We start from the raw sequence: 25205 nt of genomic DNA on the forward strand, positions 1-25205 counted from the left end.
TTGCAATTTAATAATTCGTGTGATGATTTAATTATGCGGCGTGGCTAAGTCTTCCATCTAGTCAAGGGTCAACTCGACGGCGCAGTCTCGAAAATCTGTGAGATCTAATTAGTTTTCACGTGTTCCTTTATCTATTAATATTTGCATGTTGTCTGATTTAATTTTCATGGGATTATTTTATTAATTGGATGTCAAGGGCCCGATGTTCAATGTGATATATTAATCTCGTGCCAATTTAGTCAATTAAATCCGTAATTGTTTGATTGATTAATATTAGTGGCAACTGGTGTGTTTACACATTAGGAGAGCGTGCAATCTAATTTAAATAACCCTCGTAGCGTGTTATTGATTTGGGCTAGATTTTTCTGGTTATTAATGCAATTGGAAAATTAATTCCTACGGTCGTACCTAAGAGTACTTTTCTGGTTAGGGGTGACTAATGGCCGTACCTTGGTCACCTATAAATTAAGGAAAAATTGGTCATTAGAGTTCCTCGATGGCTATAACTAGTCTATTAATAAATTAAGTGAACCTCTCTTGCATCAATGATCGGATAAATGGACTGTGCCTGAGTAGTTGTATCCTTGGCTAGAATTTATTTATTCCTGATTAAATTCCTGCTATATTTGTGCTAGTGATTTATTCATTTTTAATTAAATTGTTTAATTATTTTTAGTTTCATTCCGGTGAAATCCCCCCTTATCAATTGGACTTTAAAAAGAGACAGATATCTCCAGTCCCTGAGGAGACGACCCTACTTGCCACTGTCTACTATTTAATAATTTTTGTCAATTAATTAATTCTGGTATATCGGATTAAGCAAACTCTTCGGGAACAAGGTGAATCAAGTAACCCATTGCACACCTAGAGTCCCTGCTCCAGTACCTAGGATTAATTATTGACTGCTCTTAGTGATAACTAGGTTCTATATTTATTATTATTATTGCACAGGCTGACGACCTGTCAATTTTTGGCGCCGTTGCAGGGGACTGGCGTTATTATTTGTTTCTTTATTAAGTTCATTTTTGCTATAATTTTCTGGTATTTTTCTAGTGTATGCCTCGGTCTTCTCGTACAGGTAATTTGGTTTTTGACCCTGAGGTAGAGAAGACTGCGCGTAGGACAAGAAAAGAGACCAGACAGCTCAGAGAGGAGCACTCCAGTGCTACATCTCAGAGACCTGAGCCAGAAGTTGAACCAACAGATTCATTTGGTGACACTTCGAGTGACTCAGAGCAAGAAGAAATTTCCATGGCTAATGCACGAACATTAAGGGAGTTGGCTGCTCCTGATTTAAATCAGCAGCCTTTATGCATTACTTTCCCGAGTTTGAGTGATAACACTTCCTTTGAATTGAAATCAGGTCTAATTTATCTTTTACCTTCTTTTCATGGCTTACCAGGTGAGGAGCCGTATAAGCATCTGCAGGAGTTTGATGTCGTGTGCAATAGTATGAAACTCCCGGGAATCACAGAAGAGCAGATAAAAATGAGGGCATTCCCCTTCTCCTTGAAAGATTCTGCGAAGGACTGGCTGTACTACCTGTCACCAGGTAGCATCACCACATGGGACCAATTGAAGAAAAAAATTTTGGATAAATATTTTCCTGCGTCCAGGGCTGCAAGTCTGAGGAAAGAAATTTGTGGGATCAAGCAGCATCCAGGGGAGTCACTCTATGAGTATTGGGAACGGTTCAAGAACTTGTTGCACAGGTGCCCCCAACACCAAATAAGTGAGCAGTTGATCATACAGTATTTTTATGAGGGGCTCCTTTTCAGAGACAGGAGCATAATTGATGCTGCAAGTGGAGGAGCGCTGGTGAACAAAACCCCTCAGGAAGCACGGGAGCTAATAGAGGGGAAGGCAGAGAATTCACAAAAATTCGGTACGAGAGAGGATGTCCCAATACGCAAGGTGAACGAGATAGAGACACCATCTGTCCAGCAGCAGCTAACTGAGTTGACCTCGTTTGTGAGGCAACTGGCTGTAGAGAGAGCAACTCAGGCCAGGGTGTGCGGGATTTGCACTGGTATGGGACACTCTGCAGACATGTGCCCAATGATTCAGGAAGAAACTGCAGAACAGGTGAACATGGCTGGCCACGCGCCCGCGCCAAGAAGGCCCTATGACCCGTACTCGAATACGTACAATCCTGGGTGGAGAGATCATCCCAACCTCAGTTATGGAGGCAATAGGCAGCCCAACTTGGCACCGAACAGGCAGTTTAATTTTGTGCCAAATAAGCCACCAGGGTACCAGCAGCAGTACCAACCCCGACCACTTCCGGCCCCAAGTTCTAGTCCATCTCTGGAGGAGATGATGAAACAAATGATGACAACCATGGCGCAAAATCAGCAAAGAACGGAGGCAACCATTATGCAACATCAGTAAAGGATGGACTCCGAAATGCAGGACATAAGGAATCAGATAAGTCAAATGGCTACATCGATTAACCGTTTGGAGTCCCAGAACCAGGGTAAGTTACCGTCTCAGCCTGAGTTGAACCCAAAAAATGTGAGCGCCATGATCTTGAGGAGTGGCAAGGAAATTCAGGGGTCTGAACCTGTGACCCCTAAGGATAAGGATGAGGACAAGATCGAGGCTGAGCTTGAGAGAGAGAACAGCAGTGGTGCAGATCCAAAGGTACTTCTAGACCCGATAATTACAGTTAAAACTAACCCGCCTCCTTTTCCTAGCAGGTTGGAAAAATCGAAGAAGCAAGATAAGGAGAAGGAGATCTTGGAGGTGTTTCGCAAGGTGGAGATAAATATCCCCCTCTTAGACGCTATCAAGCAAGTACCAAAATATGCCAAATTCCTAAGGGACTTGTGTGTCAACCGGAGGCGATTGAGGGGAGATGAAAGGGTTATTGTTGGGGAGAATGTGTCAGCGGTCCTGCAGAGAAAGTTTCCACCTAAGTGCGGGGACCCAGGTATGTTTACTATCCCCTGTAGGATAGGCAACACTGTGATTAGAAAGGCTATGTAGGACCTGGGAGCATCAATTAATGTCATGCCTAAATCTATCTATGCTTCTCTGAAATTAGGTCCATTAAAAGAAACTGGAATAATCATTCAATTAGCTGACCAAACTAATGCATATCCTGATGGGTTGGTTGAAGATGTGTTGGTAAAAGTTAATGATTTGGTGTTTCCAGCTGATTTTTATGTACTTGATATGGATGATGACCATTCCCCTGATCCCTCACCTTTGTTATTGGGAGACCCTTTATGAGCACAGCACAAACAAAAATTGATGTTAATAAGGGTACCTTATCCATGGAATTTGATGGAGAAATTGTGCATTTTAATATCTTTGATACTATGAAATACTCCTCAAATTCCAACTTTAGCTCAGTTTTCTCTGTGAGTGCTTTTGACCCTGCGGTGCAGGAAGTATTTGAAACTGTTGGCAGGGATGAGTTGGAGGTAGTTTTGACCAAGCACCTCGAGTTGGAGACAACTCCTGAGGTGGAGTGGAGTGAAGATTTAAAGTGCACGATAGGAGCGCTACACTCATTGCCAACCTCCACGAAAAGGTACGAAGTTTCACCTATATTCATTCCCGAGTCTCACCAGAAGGTATTGCCATCCGTGGTGCAGGCACCTGTCTTGGAGTTGAAGCCTTTACCAGAGCATCTGAAGTATGCATATCTGGGTGACAATGAGACGCTCCCGGTGATTATCTCATCGGCATTGTCAAAAATCCAGGAGGAGAAATTGATCCGGGTCCTTAGAGAGCATAAAGAGGCGATAGGTTGGACAATCGCATACATTAAGGGGATTAGCCCGGCCATCTGTATGCACCGGATTAGATTGGAAGAGGATGCTAAACCGGTTTGACAGGCTCAAAGGAGCTCAACCCCCTCATGATGGAAGTTGTAAAAAAGGAAATTTTGAAATTGTTAGATGTAGGGATTATTTTTGCAATATCAGATAGCCCCTGGGTGAGCCCGGTCCAGGTAGTCCCAAAGAAGACAGGAGTGACGGTGGAGGCCAACCAAACAGGTGAGCTCGTACCAGTACGCAAGCCCACTGGATGGAGGCAGTGTATAGACTACCGTAGGCTAAACGCCGTCACCAAAAAGGACCACTTCCCTCTCCCTTTCATTGACCAAATGGTTGAACGTTTAGCTTGTAAGGCTTACTATTGCTTTTTGGATGGATTTTCAGGATACTTTCAGATAGCAATTGCCCCAGAGGATCAAGAGAAGACAACCTTCACGTGCCCGTTCGGGACCTTTGCCTATAGACGAATGCCATTTGGATTATGCAATGCACCTGCAACGTTCCAGAGATGTATGGTAAGCATCTTTTCTGAGTATGTTGAGAAAATAATAGAGGTTTTCATGGATGATTTCAGTGTGTATGGTGATAGTTTTGATACTTGTCTAGATAACCTGAAATTGATCCTGATAAGGTGTATAGAGACTAATCTCGTGCTTAATTGGAAAAAATGTTATTTTATGATTGAGCACGGGATAGTCCTGGGTCATATTGTATCGTCTAAGGGCATTGAGGTTGACAAGGCTAAAATAGACGTTATTTCTGCATTGCCTTACCCCGTGAATGTGCGGGATGTGCGTTCTTTTCTTGGACATGCAGATTTTTATCGAAGGTTCATCAAGGACTTTTCAAAAATTGGGGTCCCGTTGTTCCAACTCTTGCAAAAGGATGTAGCCTTCGAGTTTGATGACAAGTGTGAGAGAGCCTTCGACAAGTTGAAGGAATTATTGACTTCACCCCCAATCATCCAGCCCCCCGATTGGAGTTTGCCATTTGAGATCATGTGCGATGCCAGTGATCATGCTGTTGGGGCAGTACTGGGGCAAAGAGTAGGAAAGGCGGCTCATGTCATCTATTATGCATCCCGGGCTTTGAATTGGGCCCAGTTGAATTATTCCACCACTGAGAAGGAGTTTCTGACGGTTATTTTTGCTCTAGAAAAATTCAGGTCATATTTGTTAGGAGCTAAAGTAATTGTATTTTCTGATCATGCAGCGTTAAGGTACCTAATGACCAAGAAAGATGCCAAACCGAGACTCATCAGGTGGATATTGCTACTACAGGAATTTGACCTTGAGATAAGGGACAAAAAAGGCTCAGAAAATCTAGTAGCAGACCATTTGAGTCGCATACCAGTTGGGGAGGACAATGAGCATTGAAGGATGCATTCCCTGAAGAGCATTTATTTTCTTTAAATTCTCAATTGCCTTGGTATGCTGACTTGGTCAATTATTTGGTAACTAGTAATTTTCCTTCAGGTTGGCCAAAATCGAAGAGGGATAAATTGAAGAGCGACGCCAAATATTTTATCTGGGATGACCCGTAACTGTGGAAGAGGTGTGCGGATTAGGTAATGAGGAGATGTGTAAATGAAATGAAATTTCAATCGATTCTAGCTTTTTGTCATACTTTTGCCTGTGGAGGTCATTTTGGACCCAAGAGAACTGCTCATAAGGTTTTGAAAAGTGGATTTTATTGGCTTTCATTATTTAAGGATGCTTATGTGTTTTGTAAGTCATGTGATCGTTGTCAGGGGGTAGGTAATATAGCCCGTAGAGATCATATGCCCCAAGTCCCGATGATTTTTGTAGAAATTTTTGATGTCTGGGGTATAGATTTCATGGGGTCTTTTCCTACTTCATTTGTTTTTCTGTATATTTTGCTGGCAGTTGATTATGTGTCCAAATGGGTGGAGGCTAAGACCACTCGGACTAATGATTCGAAGGTAGTTGCAGATTTTATTAGGTCTAATATTTTTGTACGATTTGGAATGCCAAAAGCCATTGTCAGTGATAGGGGGACGCACTTCTGTAACAAAACCATAGCTGCGTTGTTTCGCAAGTATGGTGTACTCCACAGGGTTTCAACATCGTATCACCCTCAGACCAATGGTCAAGCGGAGGTATCAAACCGGGAGATTAAGTCCATTTTGAAGAAAATGGTGCGCCCCGATAGGAAAGATTAGAGTTCAAGGTTGGAATATGCTTTGTGGGCATACAGGACCGCTTACAAGACGCCTATAGGGATGTCCCCCTATAGGTTGGTATTTGGTAAGCCTTGTCATCTTCCAGTGGAGTTTGAGCACAAGGCTTTTTGGGCGATAAAGCAATGCAACATGAACCTAGAAGAGGCCGGTGCCCGACGGAAATTGGATTTACAGGAGTTGGAGGAGATTCGCAATGAAGCCTATGAGAATGCGGTAATTTATAAGGAGAACAATATGATTTTTCATGACCAACAGATCTCAAGGAAGACATTCGAGTGTGGGCAAAAAGTTCTACTGTACCACTCCAAATTGAAGTTATTTCCAGGTAAATTACGTTCTCGTTGGATTGGTCCTTTTGTTGTGACTAATGTCTTTCATTATGGTGCAGTCGAGATCCAAAGTTTGAAAACTGAGAAGAAATTTGTAGTGAATGGTCATCGTCTCAAGCCGTATTATGAAGGGGTTCCAACTGAACGGGTGGAGATGATGCACTTGGAGGATCCTACTTGCTTAGTTTAAGCAAAGTTTTGGACAACGTCTAGCCAAAGACGTTAAAGAAAGGCGCTCTTTTGGGAGGTAACCCGAATATTGATTTTCTTGTTTCTAGTTGTTCATTTATTTCATTTTGTCGTTTCTTCGTTAGGTAGTATCAGTATTAATATTTCTTTCACTGAATCAGGAAGTGACATCTTGGCGTGCCCACGCGGTGTTTTTGTCTCCTGAGGTCAGTGGATATTTTGTAATTTTGGCGTGCCCACGCGGTGTTTTTGTCTCCTGAGGTCAGTGGATGTTTTGTAATCTTAGCGTGCCCATGCGGCGTTTGACAATCAAAAAAAAAAAAAAAAATTTTCTCAAAGGAAACTTTCTTTTAAACCCTAGGTCTATATTTTTCTTTTCAAAAATTCAGAATTTTGAAATATAAATTCGGAGAAATGAAGAAACAAGGTTTTGAAGAAAAAAAAAAGAAAAACAGAAAACAAGTTCTTTTTCGAATTTGAAATTTCTTCTTTACCAAAGGAAAAAAAAAGAAAAAAACAAAACAAAACAAAACAAAACAAAAAAAACAAAAAACAAAAAATTTTTTCCAATTTGGATTATTTCCGTTGGAATAATTTGTGAAAGCAATAAAATTTTTTTTTTTGTTCTTCCCTTTTTCTTTCTTTCTTTTCTTCTTTCTTTCTTTCTTTCTTTCTTCTTCCTCGCGGCCCTACTTCCTTTTCCCTTCTTTTCTTTTCGGCCGCTCCCCTGTTTCCCTCTGTTTCTTCTCTTTCTTGCGCGCCGCCTGCCGCTACCACCTCACCCACGCAGCTCGAGTCGTCCAAGCTCCCTTGCGGCTAGAGTTTCCTTCACCACCGCAGCAGCTTCACCCACGCAGACTGCTGTCGCCGCCGCTGTTCTACGCCTACCCACGCACGCCGAGGCCCTCTCTCCACCTCGCCGCTGCAATCCGCGGCCACTGCCGACCCTTCAGCCGCGACACACGCCGCCAGCTACCAGATCCCCTCCACCGCGCTCCAGCTTCGGCCAGAGCCCACGAGACCGACACCACCGCAGTGTCCCATCCGCCGCCACCAGCCGCCAGTGAGCCCAGCTCAAGCCGCTCACTGCGCGCGGCTGCACAGCTCGTGACCACCACCAGCCTTCCTCTCGTGCGCGTCACTGCCTTGTCCAAGAGAAGCTGCGCCGCCGCTGCCTTACGCGCCTCAATTGCTGGGCATCACCACCTGCTTTAATTAGCAGGTGGAGGTATTGTGATTTCTTCCCCGATTAGCATTAATTCTTGGATTTTGTGTGTGGGTTTCTTGCGGGGTAAGCAGAAGTGATAAAGTGAGCATTTTCTAGAGTAAATTTCGGACAAAGATGGGTTCAATTGCCGCCGTAAGGGGGATATTTTCTGCTAGTGATTAAATTGTTGGCCGTTTGCTTTACTTTTTCAATGTGACTCACCAGTGGTACTGGTGGGAGTGTCTTGATTACATTCGTTAATTTTCTGTGGTCGTCTGTCTGTTTGCGAGCTAGTAACCGTGTATTTCAGTTGTTGTTCGTTTTGACCTGTGGTTGCTGATATTGCCAATTGCTTGGCTAAATTGCTAATTTGGTACATTGTATTGGGTAATTGATTGTCCAGTAGAGGCAATGGTTCCGATTTTTGGTCCAACTGTGTCTAAATCATATCATTGGTGTCCAATTGAGGGTGAATTGCTGCGATTGCTGATTAAATTTGGGAGCGCCCGTGACGCTTATATTTGCTATTGGGGGCGCCCGTGACGCTTATATTTTCTATTTGGGGGTTTTGGTTTGCCTGTTGGTCACCATGGTGAAGCCTCGATCTTCTTCTAAGTCTAGGACCCCTAGGACTCCTCAGCCCCCTCCACCCCAGCATTCCATTCCCGCCTCTAACCCCTCGCACGATCCTTCCTCCTCTGGGAGGCGGGCTCGTCTTGGGCGACAAAGAGGCGTCCATATCTCTGACCCTGCACATATTGGGGGTCATGTGGACTTCACCAGGGCAGCCGACAAGCGGCGCTATGAAGCGGCTTGTGAACGTCGGATTATTCTTTGTCGTTATCGGGACGCCGCCACCTTGGGCCTGCTAAATATTAGCGTCCCCTTCCACGATTTGATTGCGGCCATCAGGTGGCGCCCCTATTCTCGTATCACTGACCTCCCGGCTTTTGTCGAGTTGGTTAGGGAATTTTATGCCACGTTTGAGTTTGACCTCCCCACGAGTTACACAGTTTCCACTCCTAATGTCATTCGTTTACGTTTAATGGGTCAGCAGTTCCACCATTCCATAACTGACTTCAATCTGGCCTTTGCCTTTATTGATCCGGCCTACGCCGAGTCCCGTGAGTATGCCGAGAGTGCCTGTGATTACGTTCAGCCCTTTTTCTCCCACTACCGCCACATTTGGGATGAGATGTCTGTCGATAGGGATAACTATGACCCTCGTCTCTCTAAGGGTTCTTATCTTAAGGACCCGGCGTCTCGCTATATCCACCGTTTTTTAGCTTTCAGTTTCTTAGGTAGGCGGGATAGCTCGGGCGTTTTGTCTAAGCCGGAGTTTTTCTTTATATGGTGCATGCATAATAACATTAAAGTTAACTTGGGGTGCTGGCTCGCTTCTCAATTCAAGTCCGTTTTGCCCAAAAAGAAGCGCCCCCTTAATTCTTGGGTCGTATATCACCCACTTGCCTGTTAACTTGCACTTGCTTGATCTCTCTAACCATGATTTACATGTTGCTTGTCAAATGGAGCCCTTGGACATCCCGTGCTTGGAGCGAATGGGGTTGGTCCGGGAGGGTGACAACGGGTGGGAGATTATTCCCCCAGGGCCGATTAGACCTCCACCTCGTTCATCCTTTGCCAGTGCCTCCTCGGCAGGCGGTGATCCCGGTCCTTCTTCTTCCGCTCCCTCCTTCCGCCCATACGGATGAGGAATGGAACCAGCTCCGCAACACAGTTGAGCGGCTTGAGATACGGCAGAAACACATGGACGTTAACATTCACAATATGACGCAGAATCTAGCGGCATTTATGCAGCAAGCCGGGTTCCCTCCGCAGTTTCCGCCTAACCCTCCTTTGTCTTGACGACTTCAGGGAAGTACCGTTGCCTCTCCCCTTTTTTCTGCTATTATATTATCACATTGAGGGCAATGTGTCATTTAGGTGTGGGGGGGTCTTTGTTTGAGTGCTAGATATTTCCCATTTCCGGTTCTGGGGTGTTTTCCTATGTTTTTAGTTAAGTATTTTCTGTTTTAGGTGTTGTTCCTTTATCCCTTTTGGGTGATTTTCTCTTGCTTGTATCTTGGTGAATATGTTGGCAGCCCACTCATTGATTGTTAGCTGTGATTTATACTATGAGTTAAGTTTCGGTGGCGAGTTAGAGCATGCTGTCTTGGTAAATATTTTGAGTTTAACGACTTGGGGCGATTTTTGGCTAACTTGTTTAGGCAATATAAATATTCTGCTGGCATTGTTGTGTGAATTGGTCTCTTGTTGACCTTAGTTCTCCATAATTAGGACATGACGCAGGCTATGTTCTTTAATTACTTGGTATCTTGGTGTTTTATGGTGAATAACGTATGGCTTTACTTCGCTAGGGTCGCCACCCAGTAACCGGGAGTTTTCACCACAAGTGTCGGCTCTCGCGTCAAAAAGTGGTGATATCTATGAGTAAGTGGTGCTGGAGCTATGAAAAGTTGAGTAACTGGGCTCTGTCATCTAAAAATGTCAGAGTTCACGTCAAAAGACTTGAATAGCTTGGGACTAAGCCTTATTCAATTCAATCCAAAAAAAAAAAAAAGAAAAAGAAAAAAAAGAAGAAGAAGAAGAATACAAAAAGAGAGCAAATGTGGAAAAAATGTAGGTCTATGATCATGTTGGCCTGCCGATCCTTGGTTCGTAGTGTTGAGATTTTGGTTGCCAGTTGACTTATTTGCTAACTATTGCTAGTTAATATTTGGATTGCCTAGGTGAGTTAGTCATGAATTGGACGAGTCGATGAACTTAGGAGCTAACCGGGAGAGATATGTCTGGACACTCAGCCACTGAATCTTGATTTTGGGTATAAGCACAGCTGGCAATGATAATGTGAAAGCTAGCCATTGTTGAGTTGAATTGTCCCCATGCTTGAGGGCAAGCATATTCAGGTGTGGGGGGAATTGATAGGGTATAATTTGTTAGTAATTTTATTATTAATTTCCCATTCTATCCCTGACAAATATTGTGTTAATTGTTGGTATTTACTCATATTTGGTATTTGGAATCAATTTCAGGAGTGAAGCAGAAATATTACCAAATGGAGAGACTTTCTAGAGCATATTACTAAGGGTCAATTCAGTTGGGCCTAGCATTGGTAATTCATCTTCTCAATTTCGGTGGGGGCCCATGGAATAAAGATCACTAGTCATTTGGCCAAAAGGAGGCAACGTACAAAAGCTAAGAAAACTAAGAAGAAATGCGCAGCTTGTGTCCAATTGGTGGGGACCAGAGACCATATAACCTTAGTCAACTCCCTTTTGCTGATATAAGTAGAGACGTACAGGAGCAAAAAGGGGAACATCCTTCTTACGGCTTTTTACCTCTAGTTTTAGTCTTTAGTTTAGATTCAGTTTTTCTTTCCTTTCCCTGACTGGCCTCTGACACACGCCAGGTGTTCGACAATATTCCCCAATGGGAAAAACACATCTTATTCCTTGCTTCCTAAAAAAAACCGCTATGCCTTTGCAATTTATTAATTCGTGTGATGATTTAATTATGCGGCGTGGCTAAGTCTTCCATCTAGTCAAGGGTCAACTCGACGGCGCAGTCCCGAAAATCTGTGAGATCTAATTAGTTTTCACGTGTTCCTTTATCTATTAATATTTGCATGTTGTCTGATTTAATTTTCATGGGATTATTTTATTAATTGGATGTCAAGGGCCCGATGTTCAATGTGATATATTAATCTCGTGCCAATTTAGTCAATTAAATCCGTAATTGTTTGATTGATTAATATTAGTGGCAACTGGTGTGTTTACACATTAGGGGAGCGTGCAATCTAATTTAAATAACCCTCGTAGCGTGTTATTGATTTGGGCTAGGTTTTTCTGGTCGTACCTAGGAGTACTTTTCTGGTTAGGGGTGACTAATGGCCGTACCTTGGTCACCTATAAATTAAGGAAAAATTGGTCATTAGAGTTCCTCGATGGCTATAACTAGTCTATTAATAAATTAAGTGAACCTCTCTTGCATCAATGATCGGATAAATGGACTGTGCCTGAGTAGTTGTATTCTTGGCTAGAATTTATTTATTCCTGATTAAATTTCTGCTATATTTGTGCTAGTGATTTATTCATTTTTAATTAAATTGTTTAATTATTTTTAGTTTCATTCCGGTGAAATCCCCCTTTATCAATTGGACTTTAAAAAGAGACAGATATCTCCAGTCCCTGAGGAGACGACCCTACTTGTCACTGTCTACTATTTAGTAATTTTTGTCAATTAATTAATTCTGGTATATCGGATTAAGCAAACTGTTCGGGAACAGGGTGAATCAAGTAACTCATTGCATACCTAGAGTCCCTGCTCCAGTACCTAGGATTAATTATTGACTGCTCTTAGTGGTAACTAGGTTCTATATTTATTATTATTATTGCACAGGCTGACGGTCTGTCATGAAGTTATTTCTTGGCTAGATTATTAGTTATCATTCATTTGACTTGAGTAAATTGTTATTTAATTTTTAGTAGTTTTTTGGATTTTATTTGCATTTATTTGATTGTCACCTTCTACACAAAAATACCCTCCAGTTACTGTGAATTTGAAAAGAATCAGTTACACCCAATCCCTGTAGATTCGACCCTACTTACCATTATTTATAAAAATTAACTTTAGTTGAGTAGATTTTTACTATTGCACAGGCCCAACACCCTGTCATTTTGTACATATAAAACTTGTTATTTTATATACTATTAGTACAGGAAAGACTAATGTATATATTAAATTTCTAACATTTTATATTTGGTTTATTTTCTCCGTGAAATCTATGGTTTATATGGAATTGAATTGATGCCAAGACTGGCTTCAAAATAACAATTCAAGATAAACTATGTACCCGTCTTCCAAGATTTGAAAACATGCATATACTTTACTGAGCAACTTCGTAGGGAACGTTTTAGATTTCGCCTTGATACGTTTTAAATTCTACTCACTTTTGGTATTTTATATTTATTTCAGGGAGTAGAATGAAAATATGATAATAAGTGCCAATTTGACAAGAAAGGAGTCCAAGTACCGAGCTTATCTCAGGGGCATTTTTGAAAAAAGAACACTTATTCCCATTTTAGTAATTGCTGCAAAGGCAAGGACGGCTGGAGGGCTTCTTTTTTCCGGGTGGGAGCCACCGCACGAAGGAATGCTGAGTTAGTAATTAGATAGTGATAGGGTGTTAATTGTTGGTTATTTTATTGTTAATTTTCCCCTTTATCCTTGCCAAATATTGTTTTAATTATTAATATTTACTTATATTTGGTATTGGACTCAATTTCAGGAAGTGAAACAGAAAACTACAAAAATGAGGGACTTTTTGGAGATAATTGGGATTTCAAACAACCGGGCCCACATGGTGCTACAAAGAGATTGCATTTCCTTTGCTGATTAGGAGATTGGAGTCCTACGGGCAATAGGAAACTAAAAGCAAGGAATTCGGTAGAGCCCCACTTTTGGTTTGATTCTCAATTTCAGCGGGGACCACAGGGATAAGAAGCTTTAGTCATTGTTGGCTTTAAAAAGGAGACAAACGTACAGAGAACTCTTATCAATCAATAGTTTTAGTTTAGGCTTTTAGCATAGTTTTAGTTTTTTTCTTAGCTCTTTCGCATGGTTGTTCTCCATTAATGGAGGACTAACCTCTTAATTCTAGTCAAGGGGACAACTGAAGACTTGGTTCAACAATTACTGTGAGATCGAAATTATTTTAATCGCTTCCTCATTTATTGGTATTTATGTGTTTCCTGTTTTTAATTGTTATAGTCCTTATGTATGATTGATTAGTGCGCAATAATTAATTATTCATATAGGCTATTTTGCTAAATAGAGGTAATTGAATCCGTAATTGTTCGTTATCTCTATCTTAGTAGCAACTGGCATAATTGGGGTTATGTCAGGGGAGCATACGATCTAGTTTAAACAAACCCTCGTAGCGTGTTTGCTAGTTAGGATTGGGCCTTTCTAATTATTAATGCAATCTAGAAATTAAATCCTGCGGTCGTACCTAGGGTTATTTTTGGGTTAGAGAAATAGTTAACAGTCGTACCTTAACTATCGAGAAATTAAGGAAAGGTTGGTTGTTTATCGCGTGCATGACAACTATAACTAATCTATTAATAAATGTGGAATTATTTGTGAATCAATGATCAGTGCCTGAACCATTTCTGAAGTGTACCCTTGGCTAGAGTTTTCCCTTAATTATTTCTCTTAATCAATTATTTTCTGCAGTTAATTTATTTAGTTAGTATTTAATCCAAAACCCCCCATACATTGGACTCTAGAAGAAACGAATTATCCTCAGTCCCTGTGGATTCGACCCTACTCACCGCTATATACAAAATCTGTATTTTTCTCGAGTAGGTATTTATTATTGAACAGGTTCGGCACCTGTCAGATAGAATAGAGAAATGCAGAGGACTGGATGACTTGGAAGGCTTAGCCTTTGACTTTTCTTTGGGAGCTTTTCCTTCTCGTATGAGGGACCTCTAGCTTAGCTTTTGCTTTCGATTTTTCCCTCTTAGCTTTTGGTAGTGAAGTTCTCCTACGCATGTCAGGAGCCTTGCGAAGAATTGAATCATTCTCTGTAGTTGCTGGTTTTTCCTTACTCGATCGATCAAATTGTGAGAAAGGCTAATGGCCGCTATTGTTGCTTTAATTTCCTGTGGGCTTTGTCTATCAAGGATGAACTAATTTCCTTTGTCTAGTCAAGAAATAACGGATGCTTTGGTTTGCCTAAAAATTGTAAGATCGATTTAATTTTATCTTTTTCCTTTATTTGTCAATATTCGCATATTTCTTGATTGCATTGCTTGTGATTATCTAATTAATTGATTATCTTGGATCCAGATAATTAGTTAATTAGGTAATCTATTGTTAATTAGAGCATTAAATCCGTAATTGCTTAATTGCCTTGAAATAGTGACAACTGGCATGATTAGATTTGTGTCAGAAGGATACGCGGGCTAATCTGAAATAACCCTGGTAGTGCGCTATTTGATTAGAATAGGGTTCCTCTAATACGTAAGGCAGTTGGAGAATTAAATCTTACGTGCGTATTTAGAATTATTTCTCAATTAGAGTAGGGATTAATGAGCGTACCTTAATCACCGACACAGTAAGGAGGGGTTGACTGCCATTGCTTGTTTGGCAGTTATAACCTATTTATTAATAAATAATTGGAATTGTTTGTGTATCGATGATCAATTAGGTGAACCATTGCTGAAGTTATTTCTTGGTTAGACCTTTAATTATTGTTACTCTAATTTTAGTGAATTGTCATTTGATTTCTAGTTAGCTATTTATTTTTATTTGAATTTCTTTGATTGTCATCGTTTATACAAAAACACCCCCCGTGTTATTTTTGGATTCTGAAATAGACAAATATCTCCAATCCCTGATGATACGACCCTACTTGCCATGTTTACAAATTAATAATTATTTGTGAAAAAACCATCTCATTCGGGTATATCGGATCAAGCAAACTCTTCGGAAACAGGGTGAATCAAGTAACCCATTGCACACCTAGAGTCCCTGCTCCAGTACTTGAAATCGGGTTTTGATTATTTTAATTGGCAAATAGGTTTATTTTTATTATTGCACATGCTTCGACAACCTGTCACGCCTTTGGTTAATTATATGGACATTGAAGAAGCGCCGAGCTTCCCCGGACTGAGCTGAACTGATGAGCTCGGTGTGTTGATGGGTAAAGCTGGTCTCAAGCCGGCAAGACAGACAACAGGGTGATCTAACAGGGGGCCCCGAGGTCGTCCCCGAGAGCACTCCGACGGTCAAGTTAGTTCTCCGGTGGGTGAGGTTTACGGGAATTAAGCAGCCGAGAGTAATGTGCCAATAGTGAGTGTATCTTGTGTAAGTGGTGAGCATTACCATTTATACCTTCCTGAGAGTCCGACCTCCGTACGTTTCGGGACTTGTCCGGTATAACTCTTATCCCGCGCCGAGGGGAATCTCCTCCGACCTCTGCGGGATGGTCCCCTGGCCCTTCTGGAGCCCTAGCAGCGGCGCGGCCCAAGACGATTGCCAGGGGCTTGGGGTCGAGGCCCAGCTCGGCCATACCTGGGCTGCCACGTGTCTAGGCCCAGGACGGGACCTCTGCAGACATGTTGGCCAAGATAAGAAACATTACTTAAATTTCAGAGGCAAGAATAAGTCTTAAGCAAATACTGCAAAAACCACCAAGATCAAACTCGAATTTTTGAAAATCCCAATTAAGACTTCATTGGATGGGTCTAGAAAAATAAACAATGAACAACCCTAAAATCTAGAGATTCGCAGTAATATCATTTTCCACGTAACAAGTTAACAGGAATATTGCCATGTTTTGATTCAGCAAGAGATATAACTTCCATGAATCAAGACATCAATCTATATTAATGTATTGACACCACATAGCCACCTGCCCACATAGCAGAAAAAAACTTCAATTTTGGACGTATTGTCAAATTATTGACTGGTTTGGGAAAATTCTCAAAAATTTCCATAGTTAACATATCGATGTTTGTCTGGCCGGCCTTCCAGTTAAAGTAGGAGATATTTCTTGATTTCTTCTAAGTAGAAACAGAGAAGAAATTTTTTATCCGTTAAAGAATGCCTTGGATTTTCTGTTTGCCTCTCTCCCTAATATTAAGAAACAAGATTTACTAATCAGACTATCAGACTTTAATAATATAACACAAGAAAATTAATATTAAGAAGCAAGATTTACTAATCAGACTATCGGTAGTGAATTATAAAGCACAAAAGCTAGGAAACTTTGGACATGATACCGTTATAAACCCAAAAATCCGTTTTGTCTGTGAATACCATTACAGCAGATTTCATTCTAAATTGCAGACTTGCCTTCCATGAGTCAGTATTACTAACTTTAGTCTCATGCCCTGAATTTTCTATCAAAACAGTTGCAATTGCTGTCCATTAGTGTCAAGTATCAGATGTTGGTGCAATGCCACATTGTATTGGTAACTGATTTCATGTTTTCTGGGCTACACTGGCTATGTAAAAAATTAATACGTATTAATCTTTTTATGTTATATACATCATGTAAATCTTGTAATGTGCCATAATATCCTTTTTATTTTTGTTGCGATATAATATGCATGTTAAGATAAAAGGGGGTTTAACTTTTTTGAGTTTTCCAAGATCTTGACAAAATTCTATTGTCAATATTAATAACATTTTGCTTTATAGAGCTTCTTATTATATTTCATGCATGCACCAAAGTTTATAATTGTTTTGTTAAAATGGTCTAGTGTCAAAAAAAAATTTTAAATCTAATTAAAATCTTTTTACTTCGAGTTGTACTTAGACATTCTGGTGTCAAAATTTTTTTTTTTTAAAAAAAGCAAACCAAAATTCTAAATTTACCCTTGTGTATAGATTGATAATTTTATACACATATGAGTTTGCCCCCAACCAAAAATCCTGATTCCGTCACTGTATTTGTTGCTAACTTTACAAGTCATGAGCATGTTGAAAGAAAAGCCCCATGGAAACCATATGGTACCCTACTAGGCAGCTTGATCTTGGCAATTGGCTTACTCGAGATATTCTTGGCATCAAGTATATATACCTGCATCAAAGCCGTACACCATATCAGCAACTTTGTTTATTCTAGGCACCATATCAGGAACTTGTTCAGTCTTGCTGGATATTTCGATGCCTTTGAACTTCAGCACATATAGATACCTGAGATATGTTACTCTTTTCATCGTGTACAAATGCGGTAATCCAGCCATCCTCCTCTTCTAGACTTCCAAATTTAGGAACAAAAGTAGCTCCTGAGCAAAATGTGCCTTCAGGAAACTTGTGATACTCGACCTTTATCAGCTCCTCAGGTTGTTGATCCGCCTAGCAAAAGTGTAGCAAATCAAAAACTAATAAGTACTTGATTAGTCAAATATGAAAAGAAAAGATAAACACAATATATGTTGAAGTATATTGTTTAATTTACTTGACAAAATTCGGATGTTTTCTCTTCAAGATGAAGCTTCGCTAGTCCCCCGTATTTTGCCATGCCTGAAAATTTTCATTTTTTCAATAAGCCATAGCTGGTCAAGATAATTATGTATGTGATCGAAGTTAATGCTGTCAGGCTAGTTAGTACCTGAAATCGAGCTTGCTGCAGAATCAATAACCTGTGTGTATCCATATTTATTCTTAACTCCAGTAAATTTCTCATTTATGATAGGAAAGTCCATAGAGAACTCTGTCCCAGTGAGATATTTCCCCTTCACCTCTCCAGATTTCATGTTCAATCTCCACTCATAAACCCGAGTGAAAAATGCTCCGTCCTGTGAATCTTGATCGGATTTACGTACTTGTTTTATATGCTTGAAACCGCTAGAAAACCACTCATATTTGTCCAATCCAAATTCTGGTCCTGGTATAATTGATTCACGAGCTTTGCAGGCGATCACAACAACCTGTTCTTTGTATTGAACAATAATCAATTCCAACAGTCATGTACTATATTACTGGATTCATGAATCAAAGTAATTAAAATAGTCATGATATAAGCTATGAAAAGTTTAATTAAATTAGCTAATTCATTGCCCTGGATAATAAATTACCTCATCACCATCCTCACAACAGTTGACAATATGAAATGCTGCAGCAGGTTCGACCTCGAACCATTTGATAGAATCAGCATCACCATATATAGGCATTACTCCAATTCTTGCGTATTCTTTTTTCACGTACTTTATTAATCTACAATTTAGTAGAGAGAAATTCAAGAAATAGTTAAATTTGATTTTCATTACCTTATTAATCACGGATTAGAGGATAATCGTTAAATGATAACTACACTCACGGTCCACCGGCTAGTAGTCGATTTATATCTATTACGAGTGGAAAATCCATGATCACATTGTACCTGCTCGATTAAGAAATGTTGATGTCAAGCTCTGAGGTACCAGAAAATCACACTTCACGGGAAAATTTTGAGTTTTGTTTAATAAAATTGAACTACGCTCTACCTCTGTGTAATGCCAATCTCATGGCTAAGGGTACATCTCTTGAATTTGAGATCAACTTTCTGAACTACTTTCTTGCCATCAGCTGATAAAAATGACACCATAGGCCACGAATGATGTGAATAAAGACGTCCATTTTGAGAGAGAATTCAGTTTATGAAAATGCCAAATAATCAAATTCAATTCTTGTAGTACAAGTACTTCATTCTAAGTTAAAAGATTAATAGTTTCTAAATTCCAATGCTTCATCACAATCAAGGCCTGAAAGTTTACCTGAGATAATTCCGATTTCAAAATAGGGTTTTTGCGGATAAAACCCAAATGTAACTAGTTCTCCAGTAGATCGAACTTTCTGCATCACTCAAAACTAATGACATGAAAAACCCACATAGAACTTGGGCTCATATGAACTTAACGTAACATGATGTTAACCTCTTGGGCATCAAGATAATCTAGGACAGTGAATCAAGTGCAAAGTATACCTTGGCATGGCTACTGAATGGTCGAGTCCAAGTTCCATCAACATCCCATTTCCCTAGAGTTTCTAGTGTCTTAATATTAATCTCTTGGGGTATATGATTCTCGGCAGTCACGTAGAACCTCCCCGCATGCTCGAAGACATTAGTATTGCTAAGGTACTTGTCTACCATGCCAAATCTCAACTGAAAGGAAAAATTATTAACAAATAAGTGAGATATATAACAAATTCCTATTATACAAATGAACTTACTAATTTTTTGAGGGAAAAATGTGAACATCAATTTCAGCTACGCCCCCACCCCACCCCCCCCCCCCCCCCCTTCAACTGGATTAGATTACATATTAAAATGAAAATGACAATGCAGGAGATCGACTATTATTTTGGTACTTTATCCAAAAGTAAAGCTTAGAGCAAGATTTGAAGTACTGGTTTACACGAACCATCTCACATAAATTGCAGGCTCCATATGTGAAATTCATGTTAGGCCGTTTACTTTAATGTGAGAGTTTGTCAATGTAGGCTTGGTCTATATCAACAAATTTCAATTATTAGTATATGGCATCTAACAAAAAGTCGTGCACATCTGAACGTACAGCCGTCCAATGTGCTATATCCAAATAATCTTCCTTTTTCTTTTGGCCCTGGAATTGGAGATGCCTTGTGGTGGTCACTGGAAATAAAGATGCATCTCGAAATGAGGAAGCAAAAAGTGTCTTAGCTTTCGATATAAGTGAAATAGATCTTTCTTTTGTTTTCCACAAAAATTACATGGATTCAGAATGGACATAATATTGATGAAGCCTTCCTTAGTAATCAATCTCAAAGCCAAGTCAAATGGGACATATCCAAGGTCCAACTTTAAAGAAATGGGCATGCATATTGTGAATTTTCCTGGTTTTATGGTTTCTGTACATTTCACTTGATGTCGAATTCTTAAGATGACAATTAGAGTGTCAATATACGATCGATCTTCTTACCAAATTTAGCAGATGAGCAGAAAAAACAGCAGCCGGATCCCCTTCAGCCGCAGGAAGAAATGCCAGATTCCTTCTTTGCTTTTCTAATTTGAATGTGTCTGACTCGACATATCTGTTATTGTAGAAAATGGTCCAGCTGCTTTGGTTTGATTTACTGAAGTACACAGCATGGAGCATTCCTTCTCCTTCTATCCATGTGTGGCTTGATTTTCCAAATATCGAGATAGCAGATTTATATCCTCCAAATAGAGGGTTTGGACCTACAAAAATTTAATGGAATTAATGAGAAGAACACGGAAAACTACACAATTGTATTGCATTCCTTATTTCCATACCATACTTGAAATTTATTGGACTCCATAAATACAACATTTATCATTTTTATTGAAAGTTAAATAGGAAATTATCAATCTACTAATTCACCTAACACAAAATTCCGGAGTAGTCAGCGGCGGAGCCATATATGTTGAGCGGTTACAATTATCCCCACTCAATTTTGAGAAATTTATATTTTAAGCTTAGAATATTTCTATTCCTCCCCCTCCCCCCTCTCTCCCCCTAAAATTTTTAAATTATCTTTCGTATCATACATTGTCCCCAACATAAAAATTGAAATTTCACAAGAGTATTAGACCTAATTAACTACCAAAAGTTAAATATGGATGTCAATGGAGAAGAAATTTTCACAGCAAAACTCAAGCACAATTTAGACTTGAAAGCATATCTATATATAAAAACAATAAATTTTTAAGATAGACGTATTTATTAGTTTTAAATTCTACTATTACTACATTTCTTGTAGTGTCGAAATTTGACTTTTCTAACTTTAGGGTCTTGGCTCCGAGTAGTGAATTGCTACCGGATAAATACAATGGAGGTAATAAGAGATATAGATCACGGAAATTCAAGTATACATGACTAGCTAAGGGACAATCTTGTGCCCTTAAAGTATAACAGCGACGGTAAGGTAAAATATATGTAATATATTTCCTAGACTACATCGATAAAATTAACATCCTTACTTCTTGACGAAGTTGACATAGCAACGCTGTTTCCCTTCCTAATCCAAATGGAGCATATGGAAGTGTGATTTGTTTGTTTTTTCAATCATTGCAAGTGCAAATGTCTTGTATCTTATTTTTCTTTCTCTCCCATAGTTTTTGCCTTTTCCTTAGACTGAATCAGATTTGTCGAGTAAATTGACAGGTGGGGAACTAAATGACAATTGATAGTACCTTATCTATTAAGAAAATCATCAGAAAGTTATGGGTTAAAAATCGAGTTTCCGAATTGATCTTAAAATTGTCGTCACATTCAAGCGAAATATGCATACCGTTTCTTATGTAAACGCCCTCCGGAAAATCATAAGGAATCGTCCCTTCAATATCAGTGATACGAAATGCCTCTCCCAACTCTTCGACCGGAGCAAAATTATTCTGGGATTGGATATGGTTTAGAACACTCAATTTGTAATACAATTCAAACATGTTTATTTTCTTGTTATATTTTTAACGAACAGATGCAATTTTTTTTTAACTAAATCATGATATTTTTTTGGGGTATATATAGACATGGTTCTTAGCATATATCATGCAAACATGCATGGAAATTAATTAAGCTTATGTACCTGAGAAGGGAGTAATGGCTGATCAACGATTTCAAAGGCTATATCGACAAAAGCATCCAACAACTTCACCGGAACCATCTTCATTGTTTGATTTACATCCTTAAGAATGTGTTCCAACTTTCCCAACATTGGCTGTAAATGAACAGGATAAAGAAACATATTTAATTGTATGTTTTTGATGAATCTTTGAGAAAATTAAGATTGTAGAAGGAAAAGGAAAGAGAAAAGTCGTGAGAATTACCTTAAGCTGAAACGAAAGTGAGCTTCGATCTTTGAAGTGGTCATAATTGTGCCCGACAGAAGAAGGTATGTGAGAGGAGCCGGAGCTACATACTTTAAAGGTACAACTACAAGTTGACATTTCTTTCTTACAATTATGTCTCAGCTAGAAATCTCTTTCTACTTTTAGAATCTTTTCGCTGGAAGATTTATAGAGGGGACGAACCTTCAACACATGAGGGCATCTTTTTAACTAGTTGTCGGGAAGTCTATATGCCATATGGTGTCGAGTATGCAGCATAAGAAATTCTAAATGCTTTGTCAATCCAAATCAGACAAGCAATAATAATGCATGTCAGGGGATAAGATATTATCCGCATGCTTCATTATATCTTTTTTTTGAGGGTTTGAATCTAGGGATTAAAAGATGTAGTGGATCTAGGTGCTATGACTCAAATCTGATAATTACAATATCAAAAGCTCCTCTTGAGATCATCAAAGCCGGACCATCATTTCAAGAAGTTTGATATATTACTAGAGTAGTTAGTTACGTAAAGTTGGGATTTGTAATAGCTGCAAGAAGAAATTTAGGCCTTGTTTGGCAGACAAGATTTTTACCAAGTTTGTCTGCTACAAGTTTTTTAAAAACTTTAGTTACAGTAACCTCAAAAAATTTCTCAAAATTTTTAAATTATACACTTCAAAATATTAAAAAAAAGCACTTTAAAATTTTTTTTTAAAAACTTCTATAGTAAGTTACAGTAAAATTTTAGACAAACACCCAAAAAACTCACTTGCCAAACGGGGCCTTAATTAGAGGAATCTATATATAGGATCTATGGGATGTAAACGAGATCAGCTTGTATGTGAATTGTAATCTTCTCTCTCATCAATGAATTTTGCTCTCTTAATTTTTTCCTATCCTTTCTGTTCTCTTCCTCCTTGCTTCTCCATTTTCCTTCATATCTTCCTCAATTTCTTAATTCTTCAACTCGGATCATTACACTAGGTTTGGATCAAGTGAATCTGACCTGAATCTTTCCTATTGACATGCTCAATAACTGTTAGTAAAATAGAATTATTAATAAATAATATCAAGCTACTTTTGGCTTATTAACCTTTAATGGAATCTTGGGTCCTAAATCTGGAATATTCTTAACAGAAGGCTACATCACCTAGTGAAGTAGGATCCATATCCAATCTCACACTTAACTCAACTCGCAACGACCTCAGCGATATAAACTTATGAGCAGCCCATAGTGAAACAGGAGAACCAAATTCCCTTTCCTTATTGAGCTAGGAAGGACCACAATTCTGCAAATGGAACAAACCTCTATTTTTTTTTTTTAGAAGAAACCTAAAAAATGAAGGGTAACAATTAGAATGTCCTGCATAAGATGTAAGAAATTGAGACAAGAAAAAGTTAAGTACTTATTGCATGGAGACCCACGACCTGAAGATTGAATTTCACCGTCAGTCCTATAATTATCCATTCTGGGTACATTTTCGTTTCAATGTAAATACTCCTAAGATTATCCATCAATGCCAGCAAAGTACAGATTAATTTTGATTGTAAAATCCGTAAATTTGGGTAGTATCTGACAATCGCTAATTCCCAAGCGCGTAAGGACAATTTGCTTGCATCCGTTTTCCTTTTTTTTTTAAAAAAAAAAAAGGATATCTACATGCATTAATTAACAACCCTCGGCTACCCTAACCCAATTTTAGGCATATGAAAAAAGATGGAATTAGAGTTAAATTTCGAGTATTTGAGCCCTATGAAGTTGTGAAAAACCTAAACTTTAGCACATATTGAAAAGGGCCATAATTTTTTTTGGGACGGGGATTGAAATTTGCTTTTAATTATATATACTGCCACATTATCTTCCAGTTTGGGTTAATAGGTCAGCTTTCCCTCAAAAGAATATAAAAGTTAAGTCTTGTCCAAATTTAAAAGACCTCAAAAAAAAAAAAATGGGTACATGACTGCAGTAGTTCTTAAAATATTTACATGTTGTTTATTGAGTTTTTCTAATGGGTATCTAATTAACGCTCCTAAAATTTACAAAATACATATTAATAATTAGTACCCATTCTTGCAGTTATACAATTTTCTTATTTAATCTTATCTACCATTCTTTATATTTATTTACTTTTTCTAATTAATCTTATATTTTTAAAAATATAACACCTGAAATATATACTAATGATGGGCACCCGTTAGACAGACTCTTGCTTACTTCATCTTTTAACTTTTATAAAATATTCATTAGATCCTAGCCTTGTGATTTGCTAGACAAGAGTGAAATAAGAGTAAAAAATTATTAATTTTTGGTGTTGTAAACGTCATGAAAGCCTTTTCCCTTTTCAAGATTGATCATCTATATTTCTTACGAATTTCATTCCTACTTGTCGAGATCAATTAAGTTGATTTTGGCTTTATTGAGGAGCAAGGAAGTCGATTTCTAAGTCTCGAATATTCTTAAATACACTTTAACAAGTTGAGAGGACCCAAACCCATTATTGATCATCTAACTGGTAATTGGTCTAATCTAGCAGCATAGGAAAATAAGGTTTTGTTACATAAAGTTTGGGAGAAGGACGAAACAATTGTCATGTGGAAAGTGAAAGCTACAACCTCACAAACAGTTGAAAATCTGTGCACAAAAAAGGAAAAACGATTTTTTTTTGTTTTGTTTTGTTTTGTTCAATTTTGGTTTCCTCTTGTCCATCTGTGTTAAAACAGCATAAGCATTGAATAGAGATTGGAACAAAATATCAAATTCAAAGTACTTTCTATGTGTCTTTTGGCTATATAACGTCCATATGGGATTTCGATTACAATCATATTTTTGTCTTTGGAACTGGACCTTGCTATTCTCGCATGGATTTCGAAACTCTTTCTGTTTGTAGTTGAGAGAGAGAGAGAGAGAGAGAATTGGATACAAAAATCTATTATTCCTTTCACCAAACCTCTTTCTGATCATTACAGATAAAAACATTAGAAAACTGAATACAAAAAAAACTGTTACTTTTTTCACCAAAAATTGAGAGCCACCTTTTTATTTCTTTACAATCGTCGGTGCACCGAAAAGATTATCAAATTGCAAAGTGACACAGCCATCAAGTTGAGGTCACCTTGAGACAAGTTTTCTCTCTTACCTAAT

The 25205-nt window shown here is 38.9% G+C and overlaps 3 protein-coding genes and 1 non-coding gene across 8 annotated transcripts; 2 read left to right on the top strand and 2 right to left on the bottom strand.

The window, feature by feature from the left end:
• Positions 1–1623: 1623 nt before the first annotated feature.
• On the bottom strand, positions 1624–1730 carry LOC113707505 (small nucleolar RNA R71). The gene has a single exon (XR_003452234.1). It is a non-coding gene; the product is annotated as a small nucleolar RNA R71 (small nucleolar RNA).
• Positions 1731–2394: 664 nt separating this feature from the next.
• LOC140013569 (uncharacterized) lies at positions 2395–3234 on the top strand. Its single transcript, XM_072062902.1, has 2 exons — positions 2395–2932; positions 3047–3234. The coding sequence occupies exons 1-2, from the start codon at positions 2395–2397 to the stop codon at positions 3232–3234; spliced, it is 726 nt and encodes a 241-aa protein (XP_071919003.1).
• A 2796-nt stretch (positions 3235–6030) lies between these two features.
• On the top strand, positions 6031–6510 carry LOC113706122 (uncharacterized). Its single transcript, XM_027228011.1, has 2 exons — positions 6031–6316; positions 6380–6510. The coding sequence occupies exons 1-2, from the start codon at positions 6031–6033 to the stop codon at positions 6508–6510; spliced, it is 417 nt and encodes a 138-aa protein (XP_027083812.1).
• Positions 6511–15282: 8772 nt separating this feature from the next.
• On the bottom strand, positions 15283–22386 carry LOC113706123 (carotenoid 9,10(9',10')-cleavage dioxygenase 1-like). 5 transcript variants are annotated; one of them, XM_072062381.1, is made up of 14 exons: positions 22061–22386; positions 21820–21951; positions 21526–21628; positions 20193–20452; positions 19217–19396; positions 19008–19086; positions 18738–18819; positions 18572–18634; positions 18330–18468; positions 17864–18182; positions 17711–17775; positions 17446–17607; positions 17264–17329; positions 15283–15852 (listed from the first exon to the last, which is right to left on the bottom strand). In XM_072062381.1, exons 1-14 carry the CDS (start codon positions 22178–22180, stop codon positions 15688–15690), a joined length of 1935 nt encoding a protein of 644 aa, XP_071918482.1. In that variant the 5' UTR covers positions 22181–22386; the 3' UTR covers positions 15283–15687. The 5 variants fall into 5 exon arrangements, 4 of the variants coding, with proteins under 4 accessions (XP_071918482.1, XP_071918483.1, XP_071918485.1 ...); XM_072062382.1 differs by lacking the exon at positions 17264–17329 and having other exon boundaries at positions 22061–22383; XR_011820291.1 differs by lacking the exon at positions 17264–17329 and having other exon boundaries at positions 15716–15852; positions 17330–17607; positions 22061–22328.
• Positions 22387–25205: the final 2819 nt, after the last annotated feature.

Source organism: Coffea arabica, chromosome 8c (genome assembly GCF_036785885.1).
Source record: "Coffea arabica cultivar ET-39 chromosome 8c, Coffea Arabica ET-39 HiFi, whole genome shotgun sequence".
NCBI classification, from domain to species: Eukaryota; Viridiplantae; Streptophyta; class Magnoliopsida; order Gentianales; family Rubiaceae; genus Coffea; species Coffea arabica.

Bases quoted from the DNA above. Each gene is read 5' to 3' on its own strand.
- LOC113706123 (XM_072062381.1), bottom strand. From the start codon at position 22,180: ATGTCAACTTGTAGTTGTACCTTTAAAGTATGTAGCTCCGGCTCCTCT. The intron at 17,608-17,710 runs GTAAATTAAACA...CACTTTTGCTAG, and splicing joins AAACATCCGAATTTTGTCAA to GCGGATCAACAACCTGAGGA. The intron at 15,853-17,263 runs GTACCATATGGT...ACATGTCTGCAG, and splicing joins AGATCAAGCTGCCTAGTAGG to AGGTCCCGTCCTGGGCCTAG.
- LOC113706122 (XM_027228011.1), top strand. From the start codon at position 6,031: ATGTCCCCCTATAGGTTGGTATTTGGTAAGCCTTGTCATCTTCCAGTG. The intron at 6,317-6,379 runs GTAAATTACGTT...ATTATGGTGCAG, and splicing joins CAAATTGAAGTTATTTCCAG to TCGAGATCCAAAGTTTGAAA.
- LOC140013569 (XM_072062902.1), top strand. From the start codon at position 2,395: ATGGACTCCGAAATGCAGGACATAAGGAATCAGATAAGTCAAATGGCT. The intron at 2,933-3,046 runs GTATGTTTACTA...CTCTGAAATTAG, and splicing joins ACCTAAGTGCGGGGACCCAG to GTCCATTAAAAGAAACTGGA.